The 15,087-nt window shown below is 48.8% G+C and overlaps 1 protein-coding gene across 3 annotated transcripts in view; it reads left to right on the top strand.

Annotated features, from left to right (window-relative positions):
• Positions 1 to 1,941: 1,941 nt before the first annotated feature.
• MIA3 (MIA SH3 domain ER export factor 3) overlaps positions 1,942 to 15,087 on the top strand; it is a 40,335-nt gene continuing 27,189 nt past the window's right edge. For 2 of the 3 annotated variants that reach the window (XM_037128352.2, XM_037128353.2), the window contains exons 1-4: positions 1,942 to 2,139; positions 5,035 to 5,168; positions 8,146 to 8,232; positions 11,016 to 13,842. In XM_037128352.2, coding sequence (XP_036984247.2) covers positions 2,007 to 2,139; positions 5,035 to 5,168; positions 8,146 to 8,232; positions 11,016 to 13,842 — 3,181 coding nt within the window. In that variant the 5' untranslated portion in view covers positions 1,942 to 2,006. The remainder of the gene's footprint in view (positions 2,140 to 5,034; positions 5,169 to 8,145; positions 8,233 to 11,015; positions 13,843 to 15,087) is intronic. The other variant, XM_037128354.2, reaches the window with a different exon arrangement.

Genomic DNA, 15,087 nt, shown 5'->3' on the forward strand with positions numbered 1-15,087 from the left:
TTCATTTATTTCAAATTTTCAAATTACAAATCCATCCATAGCAACGGAAGTTTGCCGGAGACAGGCAGGAGTGGAGAGGAGGGAATTACAAAGGCACTCGGGGACTCTTAGGGGTGGTGGGCGTGTCGATCATCTTGATTTTGACAATAGTGTCACGGGTGTATACATCTGCCCAAACCTATCAGATCGAACACTTTAAATACATGCAGCTCACTGTATGTCACTTATGCCTCAATAAAGTTATTAAAATAGAGAGTGTACAGGATTGTCTGGTGAATTGAGCCTGGGGTGTGAGAGGAAGAGGTGTTGGTAATGGTTTGTAAATTTTTGGCTTGAAGCACCTGGAAGATAGGAATTAAAATGTCATTATATTTGCAGATAAGAAAGGTGAACAGAACAGAGTTCGAGAGAGAAAAATAAGGAGTTTGGTTTTTAACATGTTATGTTAGAGATGCCTGTTAGCCACATCTAAGAATTTAAGCAAATAATTACATAGAAGAACAATGAAGCACTCCAGAGGGCACTGCGGCTTAAATCCATGGTGCATTGTCTATGGTACATTCTCTCCAGTTGGCATGGGAACGACTCTGGACCAATGGAATATCTCATAGCTCCTATAGACAAACAAGTGAGAACGTCTGTGGGATGGTCCCATCTTTTCCATTATTCAACATCATGGACTGCATGGACCAACCACATTCTCTCTTCTTTTAAGGGATCCAGTAGTTTAGAAAACCAATGGATGGTTTGACTGGTGTTCTAGGGTGATGAACCACCTGCTTAGACCTGCAACAAGTAGGCCTTAGTGGCAGACAAACGCAAAGTGCTCCACCCTGGGCCGGAGCATCAGAGCCCCTCCGCCCTGAACTGACCTGCCAGCCTGTGGCACTTTTTTGAATTGCATGTGCAGATAATTCAGTTTTGCTGTTGCTTAAACTGAACGATGTTGCTTCCCCTAGTCAGAAAAACAAAACAGAAATTGCATGTTGCTTGATGGAGGCGTTAAAGAGTTGTGATTAACAGGAAAGTTTCTACACGAATGTGAACCTTAGCTTCACCACCCACTAGAGTTTGAATGCCTCAATTTGCTTATCTCAGAAATGCAGACACGTGGCTAGCAGTAGGATCTACCATGGTTAGGTACTATTGTTGTGAAGACTAAATGAACTGTTAGATATAAAGACCATAGAGTAACACGTACTCCTGAAGACTCAATAAATCTTAGCTGCCATTGGCTAGCTTTCTCCTACTCTGACTCTGAGTCGTCAGTCGTTCTTACAGCAGTTGGTTTCCACTGCATGTGGGCTTCCTTCGACCAGGACCAGCTATCTTATCTTTGCCCTACATATTCCTGCACACCACCCTGGTGCCTGGCATGAAATGGTGGCCTAAGATGGAAGCGCAACACATTTGCATTGGATTCAATTACTTCTTCCCTGGTGGATACAGCCCAAAGTATCTTGAGCTCTCAGCACAGGGACCCACTCATTGCCCACCTCTGTCTCCCAAGGCCCCTAGAGACCCAGCCGGCCACCCGCTGTATCACCAATGGACCATTCCGCTCCCTCTCCCCCTTCCTAATCAAAGGGGTGTCCGGAGCCTGGAAACGGGGACTAACAGGCAAACCGTGGGTGGGATTTCATAGTTGGGAAAGAGGTACCAAACCAAGAATGGGGGCGGCCGATCGGAAGTGGGAAGCCGCGAAAAACTCGCATCATGCCACCGAGAGGAGGTTGGTGCGAGGTTAGGGGTCTAAGGTCGCAGAGCCCAGAGGGTCGGGGGGGTTGAGTGGGGGGCGAAGGATGGAGCGTTGTCCCCCTAGGCCCCTCTCCCTCTCCTACAGCCGGTGCTGACGTGTCGGACAGGAACCTCTCCAACCGTCCCCAGGTGCCGCCCCTCGGCTGCGCGCTCCACCACCGCCCTCCGAGCTCCGCCCCCGGCCCCGCCCGCTGGCGCCGGCACCGGCTGCGTCCTCCGCGTCACCGGCTCCCCGCGGTGACCACAACATGGCTGCGGCGCCGGGGCTGCCCTTGTGGCTGCTTCTGCTTGGGATGCCCTGGCGGGTACCGGGCCATCCGGAGCCTGACATGGACCGGCGCTTCTCGGAACACAAACTCTGCGGCGACGCCGATTGCAGCAGTGAGTGCCGGGGTGGGGGGGCGGAGACCCGGCGGGGGCCACGCGGGGGCGGCAGATGGGCAGCCCCCTTGCGGGCCGGGGGGAATCGCAGCCTAGGCGGGAGGGCGGGGCGCTGGGAAGCGGCCTGGGGCCGAGCCCCGGGTCCCTGCGTTTGCGCGCAGAGGCTCTGTGGATGCCCGGGCGGCAGGCCCTGGCCGCGGGGGGGCTGCACCTCCCACTTGTTGCGGGCGTTTTATTTTTTCTTGGCCCACAGATATGGGGCTTTGGGGGTTGGAGGTGTCCCCGGTCCTCCCCGGAGCAGCACCGGGTGTCCGCTACCCTCGGCCACCTGGCTCCGAGGGGCGATGGGGCGGTGCGCCGCGTGCCCTGGGGTTCCCACGCTGACGCCGAGCACTTTCCTGCCCCCACTGCGGGGAACCCCGGGTGGGTGCTGTGCGGCGGGGGCAGATGCGCTCAGGGCTCGGTGGGCGGATTCCCTGCCGAAGGTTGTTGACAGGGATCGGAAAGGGCACCCCCGGAGCTGCCCCTTCGCCCTTCTGTTTCACTCGGATTTGGGGCACATACTGCCTTTTGAACAGATTTTGGAGTTTGGGTTTGGGACAATCTCGGAGTCTAGGCTTGCAGTGTATTTCAGGGTCTCCGTCCGGGTCTCTGTCCTGTCATTTCTGTGCTTGGAAGTCTCCTTGCGAGCAGCCAGGCAGGGAGGGCATCAGCAAGGCCAAAATCTACGGCTCTGGCTCTGGCTCTCGAAAGTTGCGGAGGATGTGCACTGGCCACCTGGGACCCGCAGCCTCCTCTCCACGCAGGAAGCGGAGTCGTTCCCCAGCCTCCGACGGGGGGGGGGGGGGGGGTGGAGGGTGGTGTGGAGGGCGGAGATGTCCGGGCTCCAATGAATTGGATTATGAAAGTAACAATAATAAACGCTCTAAGGGTTTGGTAAACCTAACCACCTTTAGCCCTAGCCCCTTGTGTTTGAATCTCTTCCTGTGAGTTTGCTGAACCAGGATCGTTCTTAGCCTCCCAGAAGTTGTTCTCCAGGAACCTTGTACCTCAGTGATAACCGCTGCCCAGACGGTTGTTCACACGTTGTAATCAGAAGGTATAGAAAATGTTCATTCAGAAAAGGCCACGGGCCTAGAGCCACGGGTGAGGCTCGACGGTTTAGCTATTTCTATTCAAATTGGTGTTATTCAAAGAAGAATTCCACAATTCGAAGTTTGTGATACTGCAGCACCTCAAATAAGAAAGGAGGCAGTCTCGGATTTGCGTCACTCCAAGAGGTAACCCTGGGGCCGGTGTAAATCCGCACTAGAAAAGCGGAGCAACCTCCACAGTTTTTCCCTTAGTTCTCCGGGAGCAGACCCAGGTAGTATCAAGCAGGGCTGGCTACGGCACATGTTCACTATTCTTTGCTTTCAAGCACTATCCTACCTGAACTCTTCCAAACCAGGTACCTGGAGAATCGCATCACTGATGCTTCCTCAGTGGGCCACCTGGTGTTGAAAGCACTGTTAGGTTGTCATGTGGCTTCTGTCCAAAGGACACAATGTAACCAAACAGCAGGAAGCAGCTGAAGCAGGACCTGGGGCTGTGCTATGTGGCTTGTGCTTTTCAGAAAAATGTTTTACGCTCTGCGTTGTATTGCATCTCACTTACTGTTACACATCCTCCACGACCTCTTCTCAGGGGAATGAGAGAACCACTGCTGTTTACAGTTCTGATACAGTCACTGGCCCATCACACCCAATTATCTCTGAATTGGGATGCTGACATGTATTAAAATAACGAGATTTTTAGCGTCAGAATCCAAATAACCCCCTGTAAATCAGTCTTTGTCCCTCCAACATGTATTTAAAGATATGTTGTAATATATTTATTGCTAATGGGCTTTTAGAAAAGTGTTATTTCCATTTCATCCTTCTTTGTCTCTATTTAATTGGATTTATTGTCCATTTCCCCTTACATCAGAAACTGTGTGTTTGGCCAAAAAATGGAAAAAACACCTCTGTGAGTTTCTAGAGCACGTGTGATTGAAGGCGGGCGCTTTAAGACCAACAGTGACTAGTGAGCAATTTTTACAAGTTGTGCTTGTCTCTGTCACGTGTGACATCCACTTCTGATTTTGTTCATAGAAACCAGTAAATAAGGGTATTTTAACTTCGCTTTGTTGGAACAGAACCTTCTTCATGTTGGCCGCGGTACACATCACTCACTTTCAGACGGTATCACCTTGTCGTGTGATTGGGTCCATCATACAGGGTGCACTATCCCTTCCTGGTAATTCATCCAGGTCTTGTGTAGAGAGAACAATCTAGGGACAAACGAAATGGACAGTGTTTACTGCTAGTGGCACCAGTTAGAGCCACTTACAGGCAGTGCCTTTCAGGGGTTAGTTGAAGTTAATTGATCCCTTGGGGGCTTCTGGGTGCTCTCCCCTGTTCCCTATTACTGCTACGTGTACCCACGCTTAAGCTAGTCAGCATCTGCGCTTGAGTTTACCCAAGTACAAAATGAAGTCTTTTTATGACTATGAAATGACAAAGGTCAAGACTAGAAGGCTAGAGAGGGAACCAAAAGTTACTACTGAGAACAGCCTTTTAGGGGGTGGACATGCTGGGTTTTGTTTCTCAGCATTATCCATAAACAAAACTAGTGAGAGTTTCCCTCTGCCCTATTTGCCAGGGGTGGGTGGCGGGGGTGGGTGGGTGTCCTGATTTATAAGGATAAAACGGTAAAGATTTTAGGTATTCTGAACACATGACTCAAAAGCGACTGATTCCAGGCAGTGCTGGAGAAAGTTGTTCACAGCGGGTTCTTCTACTTCCTGACGAATCAATATGGACCACGAAACTGGAACCCTGATATCTGCTTATTTCTTCTCTCTCTCATATGCAGTGTTAATGCACCGGGGTGAGGCTCTACAAGATTTCACAGGCCCGGACTGTCGTTTTGTGAATTTTAAAAAAGGCGACAATGTCTATGTCTACTACAAACTGGCAGGGAAATCACCTGAAGTTTGGGCTGGAAGTGTAAGTAAACATTTAATATACTTCCCCCCCCCCCTTTTTCATCACCAAAAAAAATTTTATTCAAGAAAAAGAAAGGACTGCAATTCAGGACCTGCAGGCTCGGGGACCACGTGTGAATTCTGCCAGGAAAAAGGAGGGAGAAAATGACATGCTTTCTCTTCTGACTTTGTATTGGCTCGTTCAGCACTGTCGATTTAAATAACTGTTCTTCGCGTCCTCGATGGCATTCCCAGGTCCTCTCTGCTGTGTCTCCCCAGCAGGCATCAGGCTTGGCACAGAGCAGGGGCCCAGTAGGGGTTTCGTAAACAGAGGGAACTGCTTCCGGCTGTTGCTCCTCAGCATCAAGTTCTAAGGCCTTCAGGGCCATGGCGGCTCCATATGTAGTCAAGTTTGAAATGCAACCCGAAAATCCCTGAACTTCATTGCTTTAAAATGGAAGGATTCGTGGGCATTAGACTTACTACCGTAAGCGATGTGTGAGACTGTTTCACGATTAAAGTTGATTTTGTGTGCATTTATTTTTTCTAAATTATTATTTGTGAAAAACTGGCAGTTCAGGGGACAGTCACCTAATCCTGCGCGCTGTTCTTAGTCTGTTAAACAGCAAATGTTGCTTTCACTGTGTGCTCTCTTGTTTGGGTGTTTGTTCTGCTTGCAACTTCACCCTTTCCGTGCTTTGCAGATGCCTGCTCCCCACGGTCCCCCTGAAGCTCAGTCCCACCCAGTTCTCTGGGTGCCCTGATATCAGACACGGAAATCAGTGAGCACAGCGTGCTCTGATGTTTTGAATGAGGATATTCTCTAGGACCAAGAGATTGAGAGGCGTGGGAGTTAATTGTCCTTTTCAGAGTGTGGACTGTGTACTTACTGAGAGCAGTAAGAGTCTCTGATGTCCTTAGAATTGTCCCAACTTAGAGAAATACCCAGTCCCCGCTGTGGAAGCTTTCAAAATCTCCATGAGACACCAAAACAAACCACAGAAAATGAGCCTTGAGAAACCTCCGCAGGGAAGAGCAGCTCGGTTTTGTTGGCAGTCGGATTCCTAGGGAGGGACATGGCAAGGCCACCCAGTCAGGTACAGACCTTGTGATTCCACTAGAGTCCCAGTTGAATCACTCAATACAAAGGAGAATCTATTCTGTTTCTTTCAGGTCTACCACAGGCGATTTCTTAAGTCTTTTCTCTTGGACGGTTATGCCACGTCCCCAGGCTGCATTTTTAATCTGGTGGTCAAGTTTGAGCATTTGTCAGCGAAGTCCACTTGCATTTTTCCCCCTCCACACTTTCGTGCACACCCGTGTCCACTCTGGAAAGCCGGCCGTCTTCCCGGGTCCCCACCGTCATCCTGCCTCTTTGGGGAGCACCGCCCTGAGCGCCCAGCCAGAAGGGCCCTTTGCTGTCTGAGCGTTGTTTAGGAGGCACAGTGTTTGCTTGTGTGACATTTTTATTTTCTGCTTTGCATTGCCGTTAGTGCGTGTGCAGACTTAGCTCCTAAAAATCAAAAGCCCTGTAATTAATGCACGTTCCTTCAGAATATTTCCTTCTGGGGCGGGTGCCATTCACGTTTGTCCTGATAGTAGCTATGCAGAAATTGTTCTCTTAAAACAATATTCTGCTTTGCTTTTCCTTCCAAATCAGCAGTCCCTTGGCGGGGATTATACATGGAAGCAAAATTAAGACACACGGATTACTTCTATTTATGAGGGCCCTTAATTCTACAACATTTTGCGGGGGTTGTATCATAAGAAATGGGACCCCATCCAGTATAAAAATATGGAGTTTTGTATCACAGAGTTTACACAAAAATAAATGTATTTCTCTACAGATCTCTGATATTTTTTTTGTCTCTTTTCCAGGTTTTCTTTAAATGAAATTTTCCCGAGAAGGAGAAAAGGGATGTTTTCTCTTAACTCTCTCATTTCATGAACCTTCTAACTCAGGAAATGAAAAACTCTTCCCCTTAGCTTTCAAAGGATTCTTCTTTCTATTTCTTAGTTTTCATCCTGCCATCTTTTTTGCTTTCTTAGAGTGGCAGACTTGAACTGCCAGTGTGGCGGTTTTAATTGCCCTGGGTTATCTAATCTCCAAGGTAGTATTCTCCCAGGAACACTGGCTCTCAGGTAGCTGCCAGATATAACTGGAGCGCTCATAATGAGGATATTTTAGGAGTTGGTGATAAGATAGCCTTTTTTTCTTTTTGTGCATTTGATCTGCCTACCAGTCTCCTTTAGTGATTGGGAAGTGATCTACCACTCTCTTTCAGACTGCGGCTAGTAACAGACAGAGTGTGTTTCTCAAGCGGACATGACTTAGTCTAACCTTAGGTGTTAGTGCTACAGATGAACAGGGTAATCTTCTACAGAGGTTTATTTTGCATAAAACCAAAGCTTGATGTATAGATTAGTAAGAATTTTATTTTCCCCCTAATACTTGAAACTCTAGTTTTTGACAAAGCTAGTATAGCTCATAATATCCAGAAATAGTGGCCTTTTGTAGTGTTGGTCATACGTTTCAGAAATTTTGTATTTTTTACTTATTCATTTTCTATGGCTGGAGTTCATTGGTTTAAGAAAGACATGTAAGTACAGGTTTATGAGCAGTGCTGTGAAATGTGGAGGTAAATTCTTGCTAGAGGTTATTTGGAATTGTGTTTCCAACCAGCTTCGATTTGCATAGTTTTAATCATATAATAGACAACAATCTTCTCTTATGCAGCTTTTATGTACTTCAAAAATCTAACTTCCTGTGCTCTGTGTTTAGAATTAAGCTGAACGTTGAAAGAAAACTTCAGTGGTTTTAGGAAAGTTGGCTTGACAATATGATGTAGTTAATTTTTATTCGAATCATAATTTCTGTGATCATTCAAGTGATGGTGCGCTTCTGTGCTTGGAGCTGCCTGTCTGTCCACTTTCTCTCGTGCATGTTTCTTGTACAGAATTTTGATTGACATGTTTCTTTTGCCCATTCTTTTATATAGGTTGGACGTATTTTTGGATATTTTCCAAAGGCTTTAATCAAGGTAGCCCATACATACACTAAACAAGAGCTACAAGTTCCAGCAGATGTAAGTGGTGGATTTTGTATTTTGGTTCTCTGTTATAATGGGCTTACAAATTCATCAGTTACTGATTACATGAAGTCCTCACTTAGTGTTGTCTACAGGTTCTGTGACTTTAAGCAAAATGCCACATAACAAAGCCAGTTTTATTATAGGTTCATTGATATCAGCAAGAGTTAAGTTTCTATGTCACTTTACCGATGTTCCAACGGAATGACATTGAACAAGACGTTAGTCAAGGACCTGCTTTATTTTTGAAGGTCTTTCCGTATGTTTTGTTAGAAAAAGAAAAGTTAACGTTTGTGTATCAGATTTTAATTTAGAGTCCGACTCCCTTTAAAAAGAGGAAAAAAGAAAATGAATTTCTAGGAGACTTTGCGTCACAATCTGATAGTTACCTAATACATTGAAGTAGGGGTTCTTATGCAAGGTTGTGTATTCTTCTACGGGGTTATTTTTGCTGCTTTCTATGAGAAAAAATTAAGAATTCAATATTTTTGCATTTAGCTATTACATTTGTGAGGTAAATAATTCTTTTTCATCAGCAAAAGGAAAAGGTGTCTCCATTTGAAAACCATTCATTGAATGGTCCTTAGACAGTTTAAGTCAATAGAAATCAGGTTACATTGATCAGACACCCTCACATATGTACTAGGCCAGAAGTGCAAAGGTGTAAGGAACGTCTTATTGACTCTTTAGTGATTTAAGGGGTGAGTGTATTACAGACCTGGAAAAGGGACTGGGGAGTTTCAGATGAAGTCCTGTCTCGTATCTAGGAGGTGCCGACGGCACATTCTATACAGCGTCCATCTAGGGGGCACTGACTTCATTAACACAGCTCTGTGAAGACAAGGACAGGATGCTCATGCGATTGATGATTTCTGGAGTTTATAGTAACTGGTGCCACCTTCCTTCAGAGGCCTCTGAGCAGCTCATCGGAGTTGCTGCAGAACATGCTGCTGGCCCTGGGCAGTTCTTAGATGAGACTGGTAGAACGGGTGAGGTTTTAGAGCCATTGCTAATTTTTTTTTAAAGATTTTTACTTATTTTTTAGAGAGAGGGGAAAGATGTGAGAAAGAGAGGGAGAGAAACATTGGTTCGTGGCTCCTCGCTCACCCCCAACTGGGGACCCGGCCCACAACCCAGGCATGTGCCCTGACTGGGAATTGAACCAGGGACCTTTCAGTTTGCAGGCTGGTGCTCCATCTACTGAGTCACACCAGCCATGGTGCCATTGCTGTTCTTGAAATGTTTTGATAGTCTCAGGGGTCATAAGGTCAGCCCTGTTGCCTGTTTGGCCTTGCTCCTAATGAAGAGACTTCTGGGATACGTGTGCAACAGCAGCTCACTGGCCACAGGGGCCTCGTGTGTTTGGGACGCTGCCTTCTCCCAGTGCCTTGGAAATGGCTGAGGCGTGCGTGTGGTGAGGAAATGAAACCATTCCCCCCTGCCACCCTGGGCAGGTCTCCCCAGAGTAGTGGGAAGGGCTAGCAAGGAGAAGAGAATGACCTTTTTTTGGTTTTTTTTCCACTTTCTCTTCCCCTTATGGCCCCTTGAATGTCAATATAGTTTTTACAGGAGAGGAAGAATATAGATTTACGAACAGTCTTGAAAGCAGAGTTTATTGACACCAAGAACCCCAGTTTAGAGTAGAGTATATTCATGACTGAATCGTGTTTTCAAGTCACATTGGTGGTGATAATTAAATTAGTGGGCCCCCCCAACACAGTTCTTTGGTCCTTTAAATTTTTACTCCCTGTGCACCTGTATGTCAGTGAGATACTTCTTAAGCTGATTTATCTTTCCCAATCCAAGAAAATAGGAGCTAAATAATCTGCGTAGACTCAGAGCCCGGCAGCGAGGCGATTCTGCCCATTTCTGGCCGGGTTAAGCGGGAAGGGCAGCCTGCAGGGCAGGATGGCAGAGGCACTGGACGGTTCTCCAGCCTCTCCCACACAAATGACTATACGTGGTGAGTTCCCAGAACCTCGGGTGTCGATGTTGGAAGTTGGGGGACCCAGTCAGCGAGCCCCACTTTTTCCCACCTGTGCCCAGAACAAACTGAGAGGCCCAGCAGGCAGGCAGATGAAGACTAAACTGCCACCGTTATTTATGGATAAAGCTTTTTGGCAAACATGGCTCAAACGTGCAGAAATAATGGGCCCTCAAGCCCTGGCTCGTGTGGCTCCCTGCAAACCAGGGCATTGCTGGTTCGATTCCCAGTTGGGGCACATGCCTGGGTTGTAGACTGGGTCCCCAGTGGGGGGCGGGGCGTGAGATGCAACCACACAGTGATGTTTTTCTCATCTCTTTCTCCCTCCCTTCCCCTCTGTCAAAATAAACAAATAAAATATTTAAAAAAAAATAATGGCCCTTGAAATTTCAGTCTAGAATAAGACAGACTGACACAGCCGGAGGCGGAGTGAGGTAGGGGGGCTTGGGGAGTTGTCCCCAGGGGAACTGCTCCTATCAAACTGAGGACAGAGGACATGTGCTGTCTCCAGCTGGTCCCAAGCGGAAGATGGGGGCAGGGCAGGGGGGGGGGGAAGGAAGGGAAGACAGAAGTATGCCTGGTGTAGAAGTCCTCCTCGGGAGCAGAAAGCCAGGGGCAGGTGCGTTCCCGCCTGCCGTCTCCCAGTTACCCAAGGACAGTAATTGCCCAAGGTCGGCACGAAAGCTCCTTTAGAGCCAACCATGAGTTCAAGGTTATCCTTGTCATTAGCATGGGTAAGAGTTTGCTCTTGTGACACCTGGCTAGCAACATACTAGTGTTTCTCTTTCCCTTACAGGAGACAGATTTTGTTTGCTTCGATGGGGGAAGAGATGATTTTGATAACTATAATTTAGAAGAACTTCTAGGATTTTTGGCATCAAACAATTTTGCAAACGGAGATTCTAAGAAAACTATAGAAAAAACATCTCAGCATGTGGAAAAACCTCCTGGAGTATCTGAGGAAAGGGACCCTGCGCCTGACTCGGACCAGGCCACCGCGGAGGGGAGACACAGCAGTTTCCCGGGAAACGCTGAGGCGCAGGAGGAGAGCTATGGGGCTCAGGAGACCCGCCCCCATGCAAGTGGTCACACGGATCACTCGCAGGGGGAGCAGCCTTCGCTTGAATCATTTGAAGAACTGCTTCAAGATAAATTAAAAGTGCAGGACAGTGAAAACAACAAAACCAGCAATACTTCTCACATCTCAAATGACCAGGAGAAAGTGGATGCTTATAAACTTTTGAAAAAAGAAATGACTCTGGACTTGAAAACCAAATTTGGCTCAACTGCCGATGCACTTGTGTCTGATGATGAGACAACCAGACTTGTTACTTCATTAGAAGACGATTTTGATGAGGACTTAGATGCTGAGTATTATGTAATTGGGAAGGAAGAAGAGGAAGAGGATCAGGAAAACTTTGATGAGATACCTTTACTAACCTATACAGATGAAGAAGACTCGAAAATGCCGGCAACATCTGAGGTTGGGAAATACTCAACTGACAAAGAGCAGAATTCAAGTGAAGAGGACAAAGTGGAGGTAACTCAGCCCCTGCACATCAAAAATGATGGAGAAGATCCAACAGCCTGGGAGGACACTGCCGTCTCCACTGTCACAGAAGGCGAGGAACAAACAGGTATGGATTTTGAGAGTTACAATTCAGAAGAAGAACAGGAAGGCGATGATGGATTAGTTCCAGACAGCAAATGGGGGAAACCACAATTACCAACAGATTATACGGACTCTAAAAAGGCAGAAGGTGGTCTTCCTGTTGTAGAAGTTCTTAAAACCAATAATGAGAGAGACCCAGAAATGGACCCAGAGCTTCACGATAAAGGAAGCGGGAGGACAGCTGAGGAATCTGAGAGGAACCTGGTGCAGGCTAAGAAAGGGTTAGAGGATGAGAAGAAAGAAGACAGGACTCTGCACAGCCCGACTCAGAGCAGCAACCTGAACTTGTTGGTAGCAACTGAAAAGGGCAAAGAAACATTAAAATCGGTCTTTGGTAACAAAGAACAGGATCCTAAAAGAGCAGCTGTTCCTATCCCGAAAGGAATGGTCCAGGAGGAGGAGCCTGGAGAGCCGATTTTGGAAGGTGACTCAGAGAGTGGATGGGAGCATAAGGCTGCAGGGAATCAGGTGAAGGATGAAAACATTAAACAGGAAGCCAGGGATGGCGCTCTGCTCTTGGGAGAGGATCAGCATAATGCATCTAAAGACGGAATGGAGGAGGAAGTAGATATTTTAGTAAACGGATCAAAACCACACACAGCTTCAGTGGAGCATCTAAGTGAGGAATTTAAAGAGGAACAGCTTCTTAAGACTCAAAATCAACCCCGGTTCTCCTCTCCTGATGAAATTGGTTTGTCAACAGGGCTGGAAGACGAGGGTCCCGTTCTGGGGAGAAATCTGTCCTGGCAACAAGAACAAGATGTGGCTGCTGTAGTGAGCCCGCCCGTGAACGAGAAGACGAGGCTGTCCTCAGAAGAGGTCACAGGAGACGCTGTGGGCAGGGAGTCTGTCCGTCCGAAGCCGGACACTCCAGGAGCAGAAACAGTGGGCCAGCCGGGCAGCGCAGAAGGGCCAGGTCCCCGCACCGAGAAACCAGAGGCAGACGATGCTGACGACGCCCCCGAGGAACTACTGGAGGACGAAAATGCCGCAAGTGCACAGCAGTCCAGAGGGAACAGCCCTGAGAGGCAGGACAGGCAGTTTGAGGTTCCTCCTCAAGTCCCCGAAAGAGGGGTTTTAGGTGCCGTGAATACTGAAGCAGAAACGGAAGCCAACAAAGAAGCAGCTAGGAATATTTGGGAAACTGATAGGAAAAATGAGACTGTGGGCAAAGAGGTAGGCACGCCAGGCAAGGAACCTGGTGGTCTGGGGGCAGTAAAGGAAGGAAGCCCTGCTGCAGATAAGGAAGCACAGAGACCACCTGAAGGGAGCGACTTCCCTGGTGAGAAAACGCACCAGACTCCGGAGCCAGAAGTGTTTCAGAATAGCGCTTCCGCTTCTGCTACCGAGGGCAACCCCGAGGACCCCCTGAAGACCTCGGGGCTGGCGGAGACGCCGGGGGTGGGACTCTCACAAGAGGACCGGGAGGACGGAGAGAAGCTCACGGACACACAGAGCCGGGGGGCCGCCCCTGAGGAGCGTGACGGCCATGCGTCCCACCAGGCTGCAGGCACAGAGGCGGAGCCGGAGCACAGCAGCCACTTCGCCCACTTGCCCTTCATAAGCAGCTTCTTTAAGGAGCAGCAGTCGTTGCAGCGGTTCCAGAAGTACTTTGATGCCCACGAGCTGGAGGCCATGTTCCAAGAAATGTCGTCAGCGCTGAAGTCCGCGCAGCAGGAGAGCCCGCCCTACAGCGTGGAAAAAGCCCTGGACAAGGTCTTCCGCACGTCGGAGTCACGGATTCTGAGTGCGGCGGAGGAAATGCTGGACGCTCGCGTGACCGAGCTCCGGGCTGCGGGAATGGAGGAAGACGTATTTGAGGAGGCCGCAGTGCTGGATGATGTGCAAGACCTGATCTATTCCGTCAGGTACAGACACTCCACGGGGCGGAGCGCGGGACCGCTGGCAGTGGCGCCGCCTGCAGAGCAAGGCTGGGATGGACCCGCGGAAGGTAAAGTACCTGCCTGTGGCTTGTCGGGTGGGGCTGCAGGGACCCGGGTGGGGCTGCTGACGTGTCTCAGACCTTCTCCGTGAAGGTCTGTCCAGTGTCCAGTGTCCAAAGGCACGAGGCAGGATAATGATGGGCACACGTCCCTTGCTGTCTTTTTTCAGGCTTGGATAAGGATTTCTTATCCTGTTTCCTCCTTAGAATAGTGGAGAATGGTAGCGTTTTCATAAAAAGATAAAGGTATAAAGAAAAAGATGCACGTGATAGACCTGTGAGCAAAGCGCACATTTTGTGTAAAACGAGGAAAGCGTTTTTGGAAACACAGCTTCTTCACCACACCGTAGCTGCGGTGGGACCGAGGCCCAGCAGGCGTGACTCTGCCTTGGCACCCTGCCGTGTCGTGGGGTGCCCTGTGCTGTCTGCCTCTTTGGGGCAGTCGCCAGGCTCACTTACGCTGCACGGGGCCCTGGGGTTCTTGCCTTCTGACCGATGGAGCACTGACCAGGGCGCGGAGTTCTCACACAGCACCTGACACTCAGGAGCCACTCGGGGACAGTAGCAGAACAGACCCCGAGCCAGTGCCCTAATGTGAGCTGGTCCCCAGCTGCATGGCCTTTCCCATGTCCCCGTGCTTTCAGACGGGGACATTTCGACTGAGGGTCTGGAGAGGAGTGCCAGGAGGCGGACTTAGAGGCGCAGGATAAACTCATCTCCCCCAGGTGCCAGTTTTTCCTGAGCGTTTGGGGACCGAAACATCTTTGCATGTCATTAAAGCATATGTGTACTGGATTGGGCTATGAAACTTGAATTTAGGTAAATTAGTGGCTTCACAGAAATTCATCTGTGTGGTGGCTCACACTGGGCTGGTGCCCTCAGCCTCTTAGGGACAGAAATGGGCTCTCGCTCTGACCGCTGAGATCCTTTGGAGGTCACGGGAGGTCACTGGAGGCCCCCTGGCCGCTGCCTCTGTGCGCGACGCCCTTCTCTGTGCTGGCTCCGAGGTAGCCGTGCTCGTGCACGGGAGAGTATGTGTCGCTTCTGTGTAGGAGAGATGTTTCACGTCTTTGCTCTTGACTGGCATTCTCTTCTGCACATTTATCTGCGTGGGCCAAAGGAAGTTAGGGTATTGAGGTCCCTACTGTGAGTATATTCTTTATGAAGTCCTTTGGCATAAGGGCTTCTTTGTCATTTTTATTATGTGTGTTAGCCATCTTTGCAGTGAGGGAAAAGCATCTGAAACTAGTGTCT

Source organism: Artibeus jamaicensis, unplaced genomic scaffold (assembly GCF_021234435.1).
Source record: "Artibeus jamaicensis isolate MK-2021 breed Jamaican fruit bat unplaced genomic scaffold, CSHL_Jam_final scaffold_754, whole genome shotgun sequence".
In the NCBI taxonomy this organism is placed as follows: domain Eukaryota; kingdom Metazoa; phylum Chordata; class Mammalia; order Chiroptera; family Phyllostomidae; genus Artibeus; species Artibeus jamaicensis.